Source organism: Microcaecilia unicolor, chromosome 1, assembly GCF_901765095.1.
Source record: "Microcaecilia unicolor chromosome 1, aMicUni1.1, whole genome shotgun sequence".
NCBI classification, from domain to species: domain Eukaryota; kingdom Metazoa; phylum Chordata; class Amphibia; order Gymnophiona; family Siphonopidae; genus Microcaecilia; species Microcaecilia unicolor.
In genome coordinates, this window is record NC_044031.1 from 145,852,860 (window position 1) to 145,874,082 (window position 21,223).

The 21,223-nt window shown below is 40.5% G+C and overlaps 1 protein-coding gene across 4 annotated transcripts in view; it reads left to right on the forward strand.

Moving 5' to 3' along the window:
- PHF14 (PHD finger protein 14) overlaps window positions 1-21,223 on the forward strand; it is a 599,885-nt gene that overhangs the window by 452,061 nt on the left and 126,601 nt on the right. For all 4 annotated transcript variants that reach the window (XM_030201081.1, XM_030201101.1, XM_030201091.1 and 1 more), the window contains one exon: window positions 13,752-13,869. In XM_030201081.1, the coding sequence (XP_030056941.1) occupies window positions 13,752-13,869 (118 nt within the window). The remainder of the gene's footprint in view (window positions 1-13,751; window positions 13,870-21,223) is intronic.

Genomic DNA, 21,223 nt, shown 5'->3' on the forward strand with positions numbered 1-21,223 from the left:
CATCTGGACTTGATTGTGGACTTCGATATGCAGTCTTATCAGCTGGCAGTCTTGATTTTGTCAGGTAAAAATGAGTCACTCATTAGAGTTCAGTTCTGAGTGTGCGGATTGATTGTGTTTTGCGTCGTTTAATATTTCAAATAATCTCTTTGTTGAATATGAATCCTGTTTGATACTTGGTTTAAAAAGTAGCATTTCTTGGCTTCTTTAATGGCTCGATGGTAGCTTTCCATATGTGATCTGCACTTTAGTCTGTTCTCCTCTAGATAAGATTTGACCATCTCCATTTTAGCTTACACCAACATCACTTGAGGAGCTGAGGTTCAGGGCAGATGTTTGTCTGTAGACATGTGCTTTAATTCATAAGGGGGGCAGGTTTGTCCACAGACTTTGATAAGTTTGCAATCTATACTGTGTTCAGAAAGTTTCTGATTTTGATTGCCCCCTACCCGCCCAGCTCCTGCATAAGAAACTAATCGTAGAAGCAACTTTCCAGTAAATTCTTTCCAGTTATCTAGCAGTTTGAGTGGTAGGATGAAACTGGTTTAGTGTTATCAGTCTGTAATGTTGCTTGCCCATGTTACAGATTACCAAAACTTTATGGACAAATGCCAGTTCTGTTTTGGAAATGACTTGCTAGAATTCATGTACTTCATTTTTCAAGATAAACTCAAAAATGTTTTTCCTAAATTTAAATAAGATGCAGCATGAAATCAATTGGGTTGAATCATTCCAGAAAAGAGAGCAGTGATATTATTCCCATAATCTTTTTGAAAATAAATGTCTAAATTAAGAGTACAGTATACAAAATTCTAATATTTCAAGTTTAAAAAAATCTTGTTTGCCTTGTGATTTGTTCATCCTAAGCTTAAACTTAACCTTTGGAATTGAAGACTGTGGCACCTTGTTATTAGTATGCTATCTGCCACTACATGTGAGGTGGTGTAGGGTCCTGTTAAAATATATAAAAAAAAACTGTCACCTTGGCAACCCCCACCCCAACATCCAACCCCATTCAATCTCCTGCCCCATATCTTATACCCCTCCCCAACATCCCACTGGCCAACCCCGTCCCTCCCCCACACTCTCCGTCTCATCCAATCCCACCCACCCCCAGCAGTAGTACCACAAAACTACTGCCAGTGGTCTTCTGAGCCATTACCTAACACCTTCCCATCTAAATCCTCATCTACCTTCAGCCTACTATTGACTATATTTAAGATCATGTAATGACTACATTATAATAACACTCTGTAAGTCACATTGAGCCTGCAAAAAGGTGGGAAAATGTGGGGTACAAATGTGATAAATAAATAAAATAAATTATGGACCTGGCATAGTCTTTGGATGGGAGAAAAGGGGGCCCTCTCCTGCCCTGGTCCACTGGACCCCCATGGCAACCCCTGGCCATGTGGAAGGAGAATCTGATTCTGGGGGCAGGCACTTGTGCCCAGAGACAGGGTATACGATTTTGGGGTGGGATCAGACACGGGTGTCAGGGGGAACTGGACAAGAGGAAAATTGGATGTGGGGGATTTATGATATCAGGAGTGAGATCAGACAGGGGAATGTTGGGGGTGGGGATTACTGAGTAGGAAGTGGGGAGGGGTGCTGCCATGGCATTTCCAAAGACAGCAGCTATATTACTGAACTGCTGAGAGAGCAGATGCACCTAATGCTTCCTCTTTAGGTGGCATTAGGTGTATCAATGTGACAGCAAGCATGGGGTACAGAGCCATGTTCTCTCCTCTGTCATGCCCACAAAACACCTCTACTCACATTAATTGGGTAGCATGGGTTTCTAACCACTAACGTGTGGTAGGCATTAGCACGGGTCCTTGCTGCCTTAAGAAAAGGACCCCTATGCGCATTAGTAGAGGAAATTGCCCCCTCACAATTCTTCTATCTATTGCAGGGGTGAATATTCCTCCTAAAGATGTTATCTCTACCCAGGGGTTAAACTAGACTCCACACTCACTGTACAAAATCTACACTACTTCCTGCCATCTTTGCAAAATATATATATATATATCAACAACTGTGAACCTTGAAGTAGTGGTCTATTCATTGAGTCATAGTTACTTGAATTACTGCAATGCCCTATATCAATCAAGGTATCACTATGATATCCTTGAAACTTATCCAGCTACAGTATTAAAAATACTGCAGCTATATTGCTTTTGGGAGCCAAATAAAAAATCACGGGACTTCCTTATTGGCTGAAATTCACATGTTTCCCATCATATGAAGAGTGAAATTCAAGATATTGTGCTGTGCAGGGGTTGTACGGTATATGTCAGATTTACTGCTTCCATTTAAACCCACATAGATACTTTGTTCTTCTCAATTAAACTTACTCATAGTTAATTCTCTTAAACTTGAAAACACATGCTACTCAGTTTTTAGCTGCTTGTCTCTGTTTCTTTAAAATAGTCTTATATATCTATAGTGTGAAAGTAATAATCTCAAATTTAGTTAAAAGCCTAGCTTTACAGGCAAGCATTTGGGAGTTGATATTTAGCTGTCGGCACTCAGTTTTGTTGACCGCTGCTGGTGTTATGCTTAGAACTTCAATGCTGGGTCATGCCCAGGCTCCAGCATTGAATTTCCAGTTTTACGGAGCCTGCTAAATTCAATATTCAGCACGTAACCAGCTGTGGTGAGCCACAGAAAGATAGGACTGACTTTTATGCAGTCCTATTTATGCAGTTACCTTGGCTGATTAAGTGCTGAATAGCGACACTTAACCAGCCAAATGCTGACTCCACCCCTGGAATATCCCCCAAAATAGCTGATTTTGACTTGGGTGCTATCCGGACATTTTCAGTGACACTAACCAGTTAAGTGCCACTGAAAATGAATGGTTAGCCATGAAAAAGTGATTTAATTAGCCAGTAGTCATTTCTGTCTGGTTAAATTGATTTGTGTATTGACCCCTTGATGTTTAGAATGCCACTTGTGTTCTTATTGATTAATCTTAATATATTTTATGGTTATGTTTTATGTGTATTTATATTTGTTGTTTGAATTTTAACTATGTTTTGGTATGTATTGTATTTGTAAACTGTCATAAGACCCAAGCAAAAAGCAATTGATCAACCAGATAAATTAAACTGAAAAGGAAAATTAAGAAAAGGCTGACCCTGTATAGCAGATTTTGGCTATGTACAATACACAAAAAAATATAGAAGTGGACTGTCATCCTGTGCTTGATCTGCTATTATGACCACACAGAACGTATATGGACTTGCTAGTCCCCCAATCTCACCAGATGAAAATCTTTATAATTTGGAAGAATCCTCCCCTTTCCTCTATATGTCTACTTCTATTACTTTGATTTAAGTCCAGTGAGCATTGTCATTTTTTTAAGCTGTCATGTAGTATCCTGGGTGATTCTCAAGATATCCATATCAAAAATATTTCTCCAACAAGTGTAAAGATCTTATCTAGTTTAGCCATTAAAATATTCTGCCAGAAAGGTGTAAATATAAATTTGGTGACTGCATTTATTTGAACACCGATCACTATCAAACTGAATTTCTTGTACAGCAGTCAAATAAACAGCATATAAAACTAGCCTCATGGCTACTATATTTAGGACTGAATTCTATAAATGGCGCCTAAAAAATTGGCTCCGAAAAAAATAGTGCTAAGTGCTATTAATTACCATTTACAGAATAGCACTTAGCATCAGGAACCGCAACTACATTTAGGGGTGACCATTTACACCAACGAAACCATAAATCTAATTTAGGTGTAAATCTTTGCACCTAAATTAGATGTGGATCCCCATTATTCTATAACAATGTGTGTAAATTAAGGGAATGCCCCTGATACACCTATGAACCACCCATGACTGCGCTCCTTTTTTGAACCTGTGTGTAAAATTTATGCACATAAATTTTATTTCCAATTAGCACCAATAATTGCTTGTTAAAATCTCAATTACCAGCACTAATTGGCTTGTTATTCAATTAAATTGTGCACGCAATGTTTAGCACTTTATATAGAATTTGTGGGTTAATGCATATTGTAATGTGTAGTTATTTTCCCATTTTCTTTGCTGTTATTGGCATTTAAATTGAATTTGTTTATAGTAAGTGGATGGGGAGACTTTTTTGAGAAATGGCTATTATTCGGGATTCCAAGCTTTGGTCCCTGTCTGATACTGCCATCTGACTAGAACTACTCCATGTGCACATTGTAAATACTTGAACAGTGAGATCACAATTTAGAGATTCAATCCCAGTTAGCATAGGTCCTGAAACTGTGTTTCTGTCCATTCTAAAACGAAAATGAGTATTATATTTAATCTGGAGATATATATGTAAAATGATCTAAATCAGAAATTTCAAATTAAGAAAGTGCCTTACTGTGTCCTCAAACACTGTGGTTCTTATACCAGTCTGCTTGTGAGCTCCAGTGATTTGCTAATGAGTCACATATACAATTCACCAAAATGAAGAGATTCTATAAAGGAAGCTAAATGTTTTCCTATTTAAACCTTACCCAATCAGCTTTCCAGAAGAAAAAAGTTGCCCTTCACACAGACTGACTTTTTTTATTTACAAGAACTGAAGCCCTTAAAAAGGTTGAATATGGAGTTCACTGCACACATTCATCAGACACTTGTATATAGATATTACCTATTTTGGGAACATGGGAGCTCTTTAGATAATGTCCAACTCTGATTTTTCCTCCAGCGTTATCAACATTTTTCTTTGGTTCTTGCATAGGGAGCAAAGTCACAAAATGGAAAAAAAATTACTTTTGTTAACACCGTTTTCTCTCCTGCTAACCTTTAGCTAGCTAATCCCATCAGTGTGGCTCTAGGAGAGATGCTTATCTTTGGAGAAAAGGTAATTACTTACCTGTAATTGTTTTTTCCTCCTGAAGATAGCGTCTAAAGACAGTCACCACCATTTCACCTCATCTCTTGGGAAATGCCCATTCTCATTATAACTTTCAGAAGAGAACAGAGAGTGGTTGATTAAATTAGCTCTACTGATACTATCTAGTGGAACATGAAGATTGAGAGACTTCTAGATCTTGGTACAACCTTCTGTGACTGCAAGCATGACAGGTCACATGGCCTATTGTGAATTTTAATGTGTATTAAGAAAGAACATTTACCTACTCATTATTGACAGATGACCGTACTCAAGATAAATCTGATTGGCATTCATTTTTATGGCATCACCGTTTTTCTTATGGCTCCATCCTCCATTGGCAAATCTTTATTAACGTCTCACAATAGCAGTTATGGTGATTTTTAGCTGGCTGTAGAAAGATACTGACAAGTAACAAAATGTGACCTCAGTGTTAGGCGTGTTCACCCCAGCAAATCTAAAGTAGCCACCTAGAACATATGTTCTCCAAATAGACTGCATTATCCAGATTTAAGGCTTTTAAATATATGAAGTGTTGCAGGTCGCTGTCTAGTTGACGGAAAATCTTTGAGAAGAATGAATGAGACATTCTAGCACTTATTATAGTGCTTTGTTTTAGTAATGAGTCTAGCTACTATGGTTTATGAAAGCCATAACCTAGAAATGCTTTAATGAGTTTTTTGAGTGCAGAAGGTATAATTTTGCCTAGAGAAGGTGGAAACATGAATTACTAATTTAAGTTTCAGATAGAATGGGCAATAACACATTTTCTATCTAAATGTCTTGCCTTTTTTATAAATGATTATGAACCTTTACTTTTGAAAATAATCTTGCCGCAAAACTATTTCTGTCTCTTTTTAATCTGTTTCTTTAACATTGCCTAGCTTTTTCCCTATATTAATTTGCTGCTTTTAAAAATTTCCTTGTCGTTGGCGTATACTTTTCAATTGACATATTAGGGTTGGGCCTAGATGGTTAGCAGTTAAACAGCAGGGGCTTCCTGCTAATACATTCAATAACCAAGGTGCTCCGTGGCTGTAATTTACTGGCTCTATGTGGGAGGGATTGGAGCTATTCACCATAAGATCACATACATAACTAAAGTCACCCCAAATAAACTATTTTATTTGACAGTATATATATATATATATATATATATATATATCACTTTTCAATTCATGTCAAGCTAGTTTATATGTCATTATTTCCCATTCCATAAAACAACAATAAAGGCAGTCAATAAATAATACTAAATAAACACATTATCCACAATTTATTTATTCATGTATTCAGTTTCATTATACACCTAATAAAGTAAAATTCTGTTCACAATATCCAGCCCAGCAGCATCTAGAACCTTAACCTATTCTTCCTCAGTTAATCAGTACTCCAGTGACTATCAGACTAAAACAACCATGTTTTTAAATGATGCCTAAAAGGCCCTCTGCAAGTCAGATATAGCTAAGTAATACAATCCAGTCATTGAGAACACAGGCTGTAAGGAAGTACCTTCCTCATATCCCTAGACAATGGGAGCACAAGCAAAGCCAGATTAAAGCATAAACAATTTTTTCAGGATTCTACAAAATTCGAAACTATTTTGAAGCCAGAATGATGGCTAAGGTGTCTGGATATTTTTTAGAGCCCTTTACAGCTGTCCAGCAGAGAGCTGCACGGGAATGGGGATTGCTATGGGGAAAGCTGAACTCTGCACAGAGTGTTGAAGAGAGAGTCAGTGGATCATGTGAGTGTCTTGGGAGGGGAGGGGAGGTGAATGTGGTTGTTGAGAAGGAATAGAAATGAGAGAGGAATGGGGTGAAGTGTGATGGTTGCTGTTGCAAGCTAAGAAAACTGACAGCAAAGACAAAAATTTTATACGAAGGTGGGCAGAGCTGGTGGAGGGAGCACTGACTGAATGAGCAAATGATCAGCGGCACAGCATAACACCACAAGAGAGAGTATCTATCTGAAAAGTGACTGAGTGTGTGCATATATATGGCTGATTTGGGGGTGTGGGAGGGGAACCATGTGCATATGTGTTTGACTGAAGTGTGACAAAGTACATGCACATGTATATATTTATGTATCTCATATAAATAGAACTTCCCTTTAAAAAATTTGAGTGGAAAAGTTTATTGGTACTAATATTCATGTTTGTATATTAAGTAAAGGGAAGTTTTCAGCCTGGGGAATTTATCCCATTGGCTATTTATTTATTTGCTGTATTTGTATCCCACATTTTCCCACCTATTTGCAGGCTCAATGTGGCTATTATATTACTTAGACAAATTCCTTTTGAAAACTGTCCTAATACTGCCTCAGAAACAAACTGGCAAGCTGTCAGATCCAGAAGGAAAGAAATCATGGAAGCAGACATGGTCGATAGAGGAAGCAAGATTTTGTTAGTGGTTATGTTAAAAATGTGCCTGATACGGCCATGTTTTGCCCTGCTTGGGTTGATTCAGGGGCCCTTCAGCTGAAAACACACAACAGAAACATTTATTAAGAAACTAGTAAAGAAGGCCCGTTTCTCAGAGCAATGAAACGGGCGCTAGCTTGTTTTTTTTTTTGGGGGGGGGGGGGGGGGGGGCGACTCACATATGGAGAGCAGGAGCATGGCCATCAAAATGGATTTCTTCTGTCAGCGCTGTTCGTGTTGTCGGTGCTGCAGTGTAAGTGAGTGGTCCTGTCTTCATTGCTGCTGGCGCTCCGTTTCGTCCAGTGTCAGTGCTCCGCCCTCGTCGTCATCACATAGTGACGCGAGGGTGGGGCACACACTGATGGGGAAAGAGGCTATCTCGACACCTCAACTTCCGGTGATAGCTTCATTTAGAACGTTGGGGTTGTGAATTATATAGATAGATTCCGCCTTATCTTTATCAGCTTCTACATATTCCTCCCCTTCACCTATGAGTCTCTCAATGCACTTTTGCACCTTCTCCTATCACTAACATATCTTAAAAAAAAAAGTCTTGTCCTCCCATTTTACTGTGTTAGTTATTTTTTTCTTCCATTTGCAACTTTGCTTTCCTGACTGCTCTACCAGCTTCTCTTTGTTTTCCAGATATTGTCACCTGTCTTCCTCTTTCTGCGATCTGTTGTAGTTTATAAGGGCTAACCTCTTTTTCCTTACCTTTTCAGTTGTTACTTTTGAGAAGCAAAATGGCCTCCTTTTCTTCTTACTTTTATTTACGTTCCTTACAAAAATGTTTGTTGCCATTACAATAGCTCCTTTCAGTTTTGTCCCTTTTTCCCACTTCTTCTAGATGTTCCCATACAGACAATTCCTTGAGGTAATCCCCCCATCTGAACAAAGTTAGGGGTCCTTTTACTAAGGTGCGCTGAAAAATTACTTGTGATAGTGTAGGTGGGGGTTTTGGGTGCACGCAGAATCATTTTTCAGCACTCCTGTAAAAAATGCCTTTTTAAATTTTTTTGCCGAAAATGGATATATGGCAAAATCAAAATTGCCGCGTGTCCATTTTGGGCCTGCGACCTTACCACCAGCCGTTGACCTAGCGGTAAAGACTCATGTGGTAACTGGGCGTTAATGACCTATGCGCACCAAATGCCACTTGGTGTGCGTCCAGAAATAAAAATTATTTTTTGGCTGCGCATATTGGACATACACCAAAAATGAAATTACCGCAAGAGCCATGTGGTAGCTGGGCGGTAACTCCATTCTGGTGCGCATTAGGCGTGCATGGGGCCTTAGGCGGCTTAGTAAAAGGGCCCCTTAGTTTTTTTGAAGTCTAGAACCTTCACTTTTGAATGAATCCCTCTGTACAGCTGTCTTAATATTAAACCACGCCATCTGGTGATCACTGGATGCCAGACGATCACCTACAATAACATCAGAAACACTCTCCCCATTAGTAAACACTAAGTCCAGTATGTCTCCATCCCGCGTGGGTTCCATTAACAGCTGCTGGAATAGTTCCCCCTGTAGAGATCCAGGCAGTGGTGTGCTAGTAAATGTTTAACAACAGGCTCTCTCTCCGGTCCACCTCTGTGCCCCCCCTCATCCACCTCTGCGTCCCCCCCCCCAAAAAAAAAAAAAAAATTGCAGAGCTGGCTATAGCCGGGGAGTGAGCCTGGAGCGAAGCAGGGGCAGTGACGTAAGAGACGGGAGGAGCCTGCAGAGCCAGCAGCCAATGCTTCGAGGCTGCCTACGGTGCCGCGCTTTTTTTTTACATTTTTTTCTCGTTGTTAACGTTGGCGGCGGCGCTCAGCTCAATCAGCTGAGCGCTTCTTCTTTTTGTAGCTGGGGCTGGCGGGCCTGAATAGGATGGCAGGATGGGGACTGGGGAGAAAGAGGGAAAACGGATGGCAGGATGGGGACTGGGGAGAAAGAGGGAAAACGGAAGGATGGGGAGAGAAAGAGGGAAAACGGATGGCAGGATGGGGACTGGGGAGAAAGAGGGAAAACAGAAGGATGGGGAGAGAAAGAGGGAGAACAGATAGGAGGATGGCAGAGAAAGAGGGAAAACGGAGGATGGGGAGAGAAAGAAGGAAAACAGATGGGAGGATGGCAGAGAAAGAGGGAAAACAGAAGGATGGGGAGAGTAAGAGGGAAAACAGATAGGAAGATGGCAGAGAAAGAGGGAAAACGGAAGGATGGGGAGAGAAAGAGGGAAAACAGATGGGAGGATGGCAGAGAAAGAGGGAAAACGGAGGATGGGGAGAGAAAGAGGGAAAACAGAAGGATGGGGAGAGAAAGAGGGAAAACAGGCGGAAGGATGGCAGAGAAAGAGGGAAAACAGACGGAAGGATGGCAGAGAAAGAGGGAAAACGGAAGAATCGGGAGAGAAAGAGAGAGAAGGAAAACAGACGGAAGGATGGCAGAGAAAGAGGGAAAACGGAAGGATGGGGAGAGAAAGAGGGGAGATGGATGAAAGGATGCAGAGAGAAAGGGGCGAGACTGGAAGGATGTGGAGAGAGAAGGGACACTGAACAGAAAAGGGTAGAGAGCTAGACACTGGTTAGAAGGAGGGAGAGAGAGACATTAGATGGAAGGATCAGGAGAGAGGGTAGATGGGTGGAAGGATGGGGAGAGAAAGAGGGAAGACGCTGGATGGAAGGGTAGGGAGAAAGAGGTGACACTGGATGGAAGGATGCAGAAAGAAAGAGGGGAGACTATTGGAAGGATGGGGAGAGAGAGGGGAGACACTGGAAGGATGGGGAGAGAAAGAGGAGAGCTGCTGCATGGAAAGGGGGAGTAGTGAAAGATTGGAGAATAAGAGGAATGGGCATGGGGAGAACAAGGGTGAGAAAAAGATGAAAAGCCATAAGTAGATGAAGGAAATTAAAGAATGGATAGTAAGAATGAATTAAATCTGGACACAGAGAGAGGCAGAAAAATATTGAAGAAAGCAAAGAAAAAGGAGAGAAAAATGACAAATGGCCAGGAAACCCTGGCAGAAGAGTTAAGCGAAAACGAAAGAAAGCAGAATCTAGAGACTGGGAGCAACACAATGAGAAAAAGTAAATGGCCATACAACAAAGGTAAAGAAAATAATTTTATTTTTAATTTAGGGTAAAGTAATATGGTGTTAATAAGGTTTCAGAGACCAATACTTCCTTCCTTAGGTCAGGAGAGGATACCGTAACAGCATTATACTGACCTGAGGCAGGAGGTTTTGGCCTCTGAAAGCTCACTGAAAAGGATTAGGCTACTAAATAAATTGTCTGAAATCTGATGCACTGAAAAGCAGCACTTTACCCTGTGTGACAAATGCATCTGAGTGTGACTACATTTTGCTGGGGGGGGGGGGAGGGGGGTACGCCACTGATGTGTCATTATAAAAGAGGCTGCAGATAAAGGTTTGTGCTCTTCGTACATAGGCAACTTATAAATTTAGCCTCACAAAGACCCAAGTCCTTCATTTCAAAACCACTAAGTACTTTGAAGAGATCCTGAGATAGTGGAAGAACACAGGTGAAGTAGAAGAACAATGGGCTAAACTGAAAAGAGCAACACATTTTTATGTCAGAAAAATAAATACAAGTAAGAGCAAAAGAAAACCATTATGATTTTCCAATAAGTGAATGAAAAAGTAATGTCAAAGAGATTAGCTTTCAAAAGTATAAGAAATCTCAAAGCAAAACTAAAACACAAGGTTGAATATCTGATAAAGCTTAAAAGAGGTGGGGAAAGAAGTCAGGATCCTAAATGTCAGTGGCGTTCCTGGGGGTGGGGGGGCGTGGGTGCAGTCCGCCCTGGGTGCACGCTGCTGGGGGGGGTGCCGCGCGCCTGTCTGCTCCGCTCGTTCCGTGATCCCTCTGCCCCGGAACAGGTTACTTCCTGTTCCGGGGCAGAGGGAGCATGGAATGAGCGAACCAGACAGACGCGCGGCACCCCCCCCCCCCCCTCCCCAGCAGGTAAAAATGCACCCGGGGGGGGGTCTTTTCGCGGGGGGGGGGGGTGGCCTTTCGCTGGGGGGGGTGGGGGTGGGGCTGCATCGGGGGGAGGCGCATTGGCGATCCGCCCAGGGTGTCAGCCACCCTAGGAACGCCACTGCTAAATGTGCAAGCAGAGTTAAAAATAGTTGAAGAGGTAAAGTGTGGCAGCAAGACTTTATCAGATATTTTAATGGAAGGATAAAGACCAAAAGTGTAACTGAAAGATTGTAAAATGAGGGAGGAAATATGTGGAAAGAAATAAAGAAAAGCAGAAATGCTGAATGAATATTGCTGTTAGTGCTCACTGAAGAAGGGGATGGAAAAGAACTACCTGCAGTTTCCAAGAATTCATATGGAAGAGGAATAGATATCACACTATTTCCAGTGTTTGAATCTATCAAAACTGAAAGTGGGCAGAACCATTAGGATGGATGGAATCCATCCTACGGTTATAGGGGAGCTCTGATGAAGGATTTTTTTTCTGCTGGTCCTTGAAGACAGTTGTGATTTCTTTAGACTGGAGAAGGGTAAACATGGTTCTTTTTCATAAAAGGTGGAAATGGAGAAGAGATTGAGAACTAATGTTAACTTTACTGAAGGGTTGCAAGATACAAGGCCGTATAGTTTTACGAAAAGGAGATCATGTCAGATGAATCTGATTGATGACTTCTGAAAACTGAATGAGGAGGGTGCTAATGAATGTGGTTTAGTTGGTTTTCAGCAAGACATTTGAGTGATAAAGTAACAGAGTAATGGTAAATGGTATTCTCCCAGAGGAGAGGAAAGTGGTTAATGGAGTGCCTCAAGAATTGGTTCTGGGTTGGTCCTGTACAAGTATCTTTATAAGTGATGTTACTGAGAGGTTACAAGGGAACGTTTGCCTCTTTGTGGATGACACAACGATCCATGAAATAGGATTAAAATATCTAAATATGTGTACTCAAGAGAAGAGATGGGGGACATGTTAAGTATCTTTAAATATATAAAAGGTAGACGAGTAAACTGAAAACTACAATAAGTAAGAGAAGACTGAATTTTAACATAAAAATAGGACAGAGTGTTAAGTTCTGAATTTGTAAGAAGCAAAACTGAAGAGTGCTACACCTGAAGGGTCCTACAAGCGATGGTGGGCCCTGTTCAAAAAGGCACGCTAGCATTTTAGCACTTGCTAAAAATTAGCATGTGCTGTGTAGATGCCCATAATATTCCTCTAGCATGCCTTTATAAATAGGGCCTTAGGTTTGTTTTTTTTTTCATAGGGTGATCATAATCAAATGCCATTAAGTCAATGATAGTTCCTGGTGAACATATTGATTGACAGGGCAGGGATGTTGCAAGTGGGAGGTGGGGGTGTGCAAAACAAAAATTGGACCAGGGCACCAAAGCCTCTTGACCTGGCCCTGCCATTTGGTTACTGCTCTGTAAAGAAAAATAGGCCCCTATGTTCCTTTATAGAATAGGCTCCTATCAGGTACCCTGTTATAGAATTCTCCTGTTTTTGCAATATCAGTAGACAAAATTGCCTGTGCAAGGAATAATTTTTATAGATATTTTAAGTAGTCTAGTATAGCCTGTAGGTGGTACAAACACAATTGGAATGCTTGTTAATAAGCCCAGAATAAAATGTACAAAGAAGAATTTTTGTCAGTTATATAGGGGTCCTTTTACCAAGCTGCAGTAAAAGGCTGCCTGTGTTGATGTCAGCACATGTTTTTGATGTGCGCTGAGGCCCCCTTTTACCACAGTGGGTAAAAGGCTGTTTTTAAATTTTTTTTAAAGAAATGTCCATTTCAGTGGGGAGCACTTACCGCCACCCATTCAGGTGGCAGTATGGGCTCCCACGCTAACCCAGTGGTAACCAATTACCGCCGGGTAAACACCAGCACTACGAAAATAAAAATATTTTTGTAGTTCTAGAAGTGGCACACATTGGCAGTAGTTCTGGATTAGCGAGCAGTAAGCCTGCGTTGGGCTTGACGCCACTTCGTAAAAGACCCCCATAGTAAGGGAATGATGACAGCAGAATGTTTCCAAATGAATGACCTTTTCAGGCTCTTAAAATAAGGATCTGAACTAGATATGTACTTTTTCTTACTACGTAAAGATTATTCCTGAATTGCAAACCACCAACCTTTTAGGGCTCCTAAACATTGGAATGTAAAAGAATGCTGTTTCTGCCAAATAAAACTATCAATGTATTAATACAGCTAACACCACATTTTTTGTAGTTACATTGTGAATACAGATATCTCTTTTAGTGCTTTAGTGTACTAATTAAATATAAAAGTATTTTCAGTGGAACACAATATTTATATTTGATTTCTGATATTAATTTCTCTCCTCAAAATGTCAGTTCTCACCCTTGATTCAATAAATGAAAGGAGTGAAGCTTTAAGAGGAGCTTGGCTGTGTGTCAGTGCCAAAACATAATACATCAGTTTGGGTTTTTTTGTTATACAGGTGTGATGAGTGTACACTCTGCTACCATTTTGGATGTCTGGATCCACCTTTGAAAAAGTCTCCAAAACAGACAGGCTATGGATGGATTTGCCAAGAATGTGATTCTACATCATCCAAAGTAAGTTTAACAGCCTACAAGATCAAAGGAAGGGATAGTACTTCAAATATTTCCATATTAATTCATTATAAACATTTTCCATGTTTCAGTATTACAGTCCAGTCATTGTCTGAAACTAATTCACTTAGGGGATCATTCACTAGTTGTTAATGCACTAGCATCATTTGAGTGCACTGTCTACCATAGGGCTCATAGGACTAAAATGACTAAACCATTAGTAAATGATTTCCTTCTCCCCTCCCCCACCAGCACCACCACCAGCGCCTTACTTATATGAGGGACCCTTTTACTAGGCCATGTAGGCACCAACGTGCGTCAATTTTGAGCTACCATGTGGCCCTTGTGGTAATTTCATTCTTGACGTACTTCCGCTATGCACGCCTGAAAATAATTTGTATTTTATGGCGCATGGCAGAAACCGGGCGGTAATCATCATTCTGTGTGCATATAGGATTACCTCATGGTTAACGCCTGAGACCTTACCACTAAGTCAATGGCTGGCGGTAAGGTCTTAGACCCACCATGGACCTTCACCAATTTTTATTTTGCTGCATGTCCATTTTCGGCAAAATATAAAAAAGGCCTTTTTTTACAAGCGCGCTGAAAAATGGATCTGCACGTTCCCAAAGCACATGCCTACACTAATGCAGCCCATTTTTCGGCACACCTTAGTAAAAGGGCCTCTAGGTGACTTATGGGATAATATTCCCTCAGAGCTGCAGTGCACAAGTGAATAAATGCCTCTTGCAATAGCAAACACTAGAAAAACTAACATCACTTGAAAATAAAGCATTTTATTTAAGATGGAGCAATTAAGTGATTTATATTGCAATAAAAAAATGGACATGAATAATAAATACAATTGAAATTAGAACCCAAACTAAATCTGTGTCCATCTGCAGAAAATTCAGTCTGTTAACCATGGCAATTGTCTGAAAAAAAATTCTTCCAAAAGGAAAATTGACCCCTTAACAAGTGAGAAGCTAAACGTCACTCTGCCTGCTGTAGCTTCCTTGTCTCATGCTTCCTGCATCGGGTCACTGATTTTTAATTGACTGAGGCTTTCTGTCTATGTTATAATTATACTCCTCTGCTTATTTGAATTTTACTGACGATGATCATAATATGTTAGGTAGCTTTATAGCATTACTATCTCCTCTTGTGCTGACATTGTCAATAACCTGTCAAGACTTTTCAGCAGGGAAATAGAAACGTGTTTTAGTCTTCTTATTGTTAATCGGATCTTTGTCTCAGGATCTGTCTTCCTTAAGGTGATAGGATAGACATTGGAATTTAGCTGTCCACTGTAGTTTGGACATCAAGCAATCACTCTTCAATACCACTTAAATAATTTGCTCACTTCCCAAGTGAATAAAAATTAGTATTGAATTTCTGTCAGCTTCTAAAACCAAAGGAGGCTCTTTACAGCATTAAGTAAAGTGTTCTTGCTTTATTTTTCTGCACTTCTTCTATAAGAAGATTGTTTGACAAACTTAAATATAAACATGGTAACTTAGTAAATGATGGCAGATAAAGACCAGTTGATCTGTCCAGTTGCTTTCCAATGCAGGGAGATTACTATATATATATATAAACACACACACACACACACACCTGTTCTTAAACACCAGGGGACCTGCTTACTAAGCCGCTCTGTAGGCGCGCTAACGATAAAGACACCCATTTATGCCTCTTAAAAAGTCCAGAAAATATATCGGTACTTTTTTTATACTGTTTATGAAGGTGGGTACATTATTTCCTTTCCAGAGTAAAGATTTTGTCAAGTAAAATTGATGTTTTAACCTAATTTAATATTCATGTTTAAATGTACATAGTAATTATATGGAACTACCAATAATTTTCATCCTAAATTGAAGGCAGAATGACTTTGTAAAATTCTATAGCATAGTGTTTTCCAACTGTTCTATGGAACACCTTTAGCACCCTTAAGCCGTCTTTTCAAGATAGCCAGGTTGGATATATAGACATGAGAGACCCAGTATATGCAAATCTCTCATGCATAGTCATTAGAAATATTCTTAAATTCAGAATGACTAGATGTGCCTCAAGAACAAATGGGTCAATGCAGTAAATCGCTCTGTGCTTTATGTAGCAGTTTACTCAAGATTTTCCCACACTAAACTTAACCACCAATGCAGAAAGTCTTCTAGCATGGGAAAATCTTGAGTAAATTCATTGCACTAAAAGATGGAACAGTGGGCATGCAAAATGGTTGATTAGCAAATTGCTATTGATCTTTAAAAAAAACTGCTAGGATTCAGGACAGTGTTTTTACTCTTCCTTTAATGCTGCAGCTTTATGACAGCTCAGGGCTGGTGGAAAGATGGAGATGGGGGGGGTGTAGAAAGGTGTTATCTGGTAAGGAGTACAGATCTTCACCTAAGATGACCCGAGAAATTTTGTGGACCAGTGGGCCCCAAACACATCTCCCCCAACAATTCTACATTACATTCCCTGACCCCCTCTGCAATTCTCCAAACACCTCCCTCTCCTCTGACTCTCTAGACCCACTGACTCCACAAATGTCCTTGGTTGTGCATGGTTCCTGCCTCCCCTTCCCCCCTCCCAACCACTCACCTACCACCCTGAAGATTTCCCTGGTGGCCCATTGCACTTTGCATCTCCTTCTCACTCCTCCACAAAAAATAGGCTGGGGGCAAGTGGACCCCTGTTCCCCCATCCTCCTGTACATCTCCGGCATTAAGAGGCAAGGAGTGATACCTGTTCACATCTGTTTACATACTGGTGTCATAAAAAACTGTTGTACCGAACCCCATACAGTGCACACTCGCAACTGTATCCCAATGTTGGAGGTGTGTGGGAGGGATTCTGAGCCCCAGCCTTTTTCTATTTTTATTGATGTATTTATTTACTTATTTTTTTGTGGAGGAGGCAGGGAGCAGGAAGGAGTTGCATGGGCCACCAGGGTAATCTTTAGAGCGAGGGAGATTTGAGGACTCGGGCAACAAGCCACTAGGGACATTTGTGGTGGCAAGGGAGGCCCAGAGATTTCTGTGGGAGGGAGATGTTTGAAATTTCAGGAGCGTGAGATCAGGAGTCTGGGCTCTGCTCAGCCACCAGGCCATTTTTATTTGGGGTTGGGGTAGGGAACTGGGTTCAGTGAGTTTGTTTTTTTCTCTCCCATTCAGTGCTTTTGCAAATACATGCTCACACACTGAAAGGAAGGGAAATATTTTACTAACTATGCAGCAATGTGCACTGTTTTTTTTTTTCTGACAGCATGCACTTTTTAAAACTGGTAATTTGAATGCCTTATTTTTTCGCACATGCATTACAACACTGCACTGAAGCCTAGCACAGCATTCTAATGCATCAAGTCCAAAGTTGAAAAATACTGCTATAGAATAAGTGTATTGATAAGATACATCTGTTCTGGAGGCTCCTTGATGCTAAAAACAAATGCTTTCAAATCTGAGCTCTGTGCCACATGGAGTAGAGTGAAGGAGTAGCCTGGAGGTTAGATTAGTCAGCTGTGAACTAGGTGAGATCAGGGTTCAAATCCTGCTTTTCTCAGTGATGCTCCTTGTAGCCTTGAGCAAGTCTGTTGTTTTAGGTACAGACTTATTATTTACTAAGCTTTGTGATTTGTCAGTTAAGATTCATTGAATGTCAGTAACATGCATTATTTGACAGTAATGTAGCGTAACCTTTTTTTTTCTACTGCACCAATCCTTAGATGATACTGGCCTTATAAGTATGCAGCTCATTATTATGCAAAATGAACAATACAGCTTATATTAAACTTCACAACACTGTTAGCTTTCATGTGACACAAGAGCCCATGCTCATGCTTCCAGAGACTAAGTTGAAGGGGCTGCTGAAGTGAAAATAATATTTCTCTAATAATCAGCTCCAATCCTTTTTTCAGTTAATCTTTAAGATTTTGTGCTTTATCTTTAAACATGTTATGTGTTTAACATCCGGGTACAAATTATATCGTATTGATAGGGTGGATCGAATTGGTGGAGAGGTAGCATTGTATATTAACGAGAGCCTTGAATCAAATAGATTGAAAATTCTGCAGGAAACAAAACACTTCTTGGAATCACTGTGGATTGAAATTCCATATGTAAAGGGGAAAAGGATAGTGATAGGAGTGTACTACCATCCGCCTGGCCAGGATACACAGACAGATGTAGAAATGTTATTGGAAATTAGGGACACAAACAAACTGGGCAACAAGATAATAATGGGTGATTTGAATTACCTTGATAAATGTAACATCAGGGCATGCTAGGGAGGTAAAATTCCTTGTCAAAATCAAGGACTGCTTTATGGAGCAGCTGATGCAGGAGCCAGCAAGAGAAGGAAAAATTCTAGACCTAGTCTTTAGTGGAGCGCGTGATCTGGTGCAGGAGGTAACGGTGCTAGGGCCACTTGATAACAGTGATCATAATATGATCTGATTTGATATTAGCTTTGAAGTAAGTATACATAGGAAATCAAATACATTAGCGTTTAACTTTAAAAAAGGAGACTTTGATAAAATGAGAAGAACGGTGAAAACAAAACTTAGAGGAGCCGCTGCAACGGTCAAAAATTTACATCAGGCACTGATGCCGTTCAAAAACACCATCCTAGAAGCCCAGGCCAAATATATTCCATGTATTAAAAAAGGAGGACGGAAGACCAAACGACAGCCGGCATGGTTAACAAGTGAGGTGAAGGAAGCTATTAGAGCTAAAAGAAAATCCTTCCGAAAATGGAAGAAGGAACTGACTGAAAATAATAAGAAACAGCATAAGGAATGTCAAGTCAAATGCAAAGCGCTGATAAGGAAGGCTAAGAGGGACTTCGAAAAAAAGATTGCATTGGAGGCCAAAACACGTAGTAAAACTTTTTTTTAAGTATATTAAAAGCAGGAAGCCGGCAAAAGAATTGGTTGGACCGCTAGATGATCGAGGAGCAAAAAGGGGTGGTTAGGGAAGACAAAGCCGTAGCAGAGAGATTAAATGAATTCTTTGCTTCGGTCTTCACCGAGGAAGATTTGGGTGGGATACCGGTGCCAGAAATGGTATTCGAAGCTGACGAGTCGGAGAAGCTTAATGAATTCTCTGTAAACCTGGAGGATGTAATGGGGCAGTTCTACAAACTGAAGAGTAGCAAATCTCCTGGACCGGATGGTATTCATCCCAGAGTACTGATAGAACTGAAAAATGAACTTTCGGAGTTACTGTTAGTAATATGTAATTTATCCTTAAAATCGAGCATGGTACTGGAAGATTGGAGGGTGGCCAATAAAACGCCGATTTTTTAAAAAGGTTCCAGAGGAGATCCAGGAAATTATAGACCGGTGAGTCTGACATCGGTGCCAGGCAAAATGGTAGAGACTATTATAAAGAACAAAATTACAGAGCATATTTAAAAGCATGGATTAATGAGACAAAGCCAACATGGATTTAGTGAAGGGAAATCTTGCCTCACCAATCTACTACATCTCTTTGAAGAGGTGAACAAACATGTGGATAAAAGCAAGCCGGTTGATATTGTGTATCTGGATTTTCAGAAGGCGTTTGACAAAGTACCTCATGAAAGACTCCAGAGGAAATTGGCGAGTCATGGGATAGGAGGTAGTGTTCTATTGTGAATTAAAAACTGGTTAAAAGATATAAAACAGAGAGTAGGATTAAATGGTCAGTATTCTCAATGGAGAAGGGTAGTTAGTGGGGTTCTCCAGGGGTCTGTGCTGGGACCGCTTCTTTTTAACATATTTATAAATGACCTAGAGATGCGAGTAACTAGTGAGGTAATTAAATTTGCTGATGATACAAAGTTATTTAAAGTTGTTAAATCGCGGGAGGATTGTGAAAAATTACAAGAGGACCTTACGAGATTGGGAGGCTGGGCGTCTAAATGGCAGATGACGTTTAATTTGAGCAAGTGCAAAGGGATGCATGTGGGAAAGAGATGTGATCATACCATGGAATGTTACAAAAGCACTATAACATTCTCATTTTTGCTTTCCATTCTTTTTCTAATAATTACTTGCATTCTATTTGCTTTTATAGCCACCACTGCACACTGAGCAGAGGATTTCAACATATCAAAGATGACACCTAGATCCTTTTCCTAGTTGGTGATGCATAATGTGTAGTCTTGCATCACTTAGCTGTAGCTTGGGTTCCTCTTTCCCAGATGTATCACTTTGCACTTGTTCACATTAAATGTAATCTGCCATTTCGATGCCCAGTCTCCCAATCTTGAAAGGTCTTCTTGCAGTTTTTCACAATCCTCTTGCAATTTAACAACTTTGAATAACTTTGTGTCATCAGCAAATGTAATTACCTCACTAGATATTCCCATCTCTAGATCATTTATAAATATGTTAAAAAAGCAGTAGTCCCAGCACACATCCCTGGGAAACCCACTACCTACTGTCTATTTTCTATCTTTTAACTGGTTTGTTTAATCCACAATAGGACATTACCTCCTGTTCTAATTTTCTAAGGAGTCTTTCATGAGGTACTTTGTCAAATGCCTTTTGAAAATCCAAATGCACAGTATTGACTGGCTCACTTTTATCCACATATTTGTTCATCTTTTCAAAGAAATGTAGTAGATTGGTGAGGCAAGATTTCCCTTGACTAAATCGATGTTAGCTTTGTCTTTTAGGAGTAGCCTAGTGGTTAGTGCAGTGGACTTTGATCCTGGGGAACTGAGTTCAGTTCCCACTGCAGCTCCTTGTGACTCTGGGCAAGTCACTTAACCCTCCATTGCCCCTGGTACAAAATAAGTACCTGAATATATGTAAGCCGCTTTGAATGTAGTTGCAAAAAACCTCAGAAAGGCAGTACATCAAGTCCCATTTCCCTTTCCTTTTCCCTTTATATATATGCTCTGTCTCAGAGAGATACCTGTGCTGCCTTAGAGGAGGTCTCCTAGAAGGAAAAGCATCACCCTGGCGAAGTACAAAGTACTCCTGTAGCCAAGACCTGCCCACCAGGGGATGCACTATCCTCTCACATCGAGGATGTGTCTCCAAGAACTTCTGCCAAGGCAGGAAAGGTTAGGACAGGTGTTGTAGTTGGTGGTTCGATCATTAGGCATGTAGATAGCTTGATGGATGGTGTACATGAGGATTGCCTGGTCACTTGCCTGCCTGGTGCGAAGGTGGCGGACTTCACCCGTCATCTAGACAAGATCTTAGATAGTGCTGGGGAGGAGTGCTTCCCATTCCACGCGTAGGACCCAAAGAGGCAGACAGAGCTCTGAAGTTTCAATGCGTGGTTGAGATGATGGTGCAGGGATGAGGGATTTACTACTACTACTACTACTTAACATTTCTAGAGCGCTACTAGGGTTACGCAGCGCT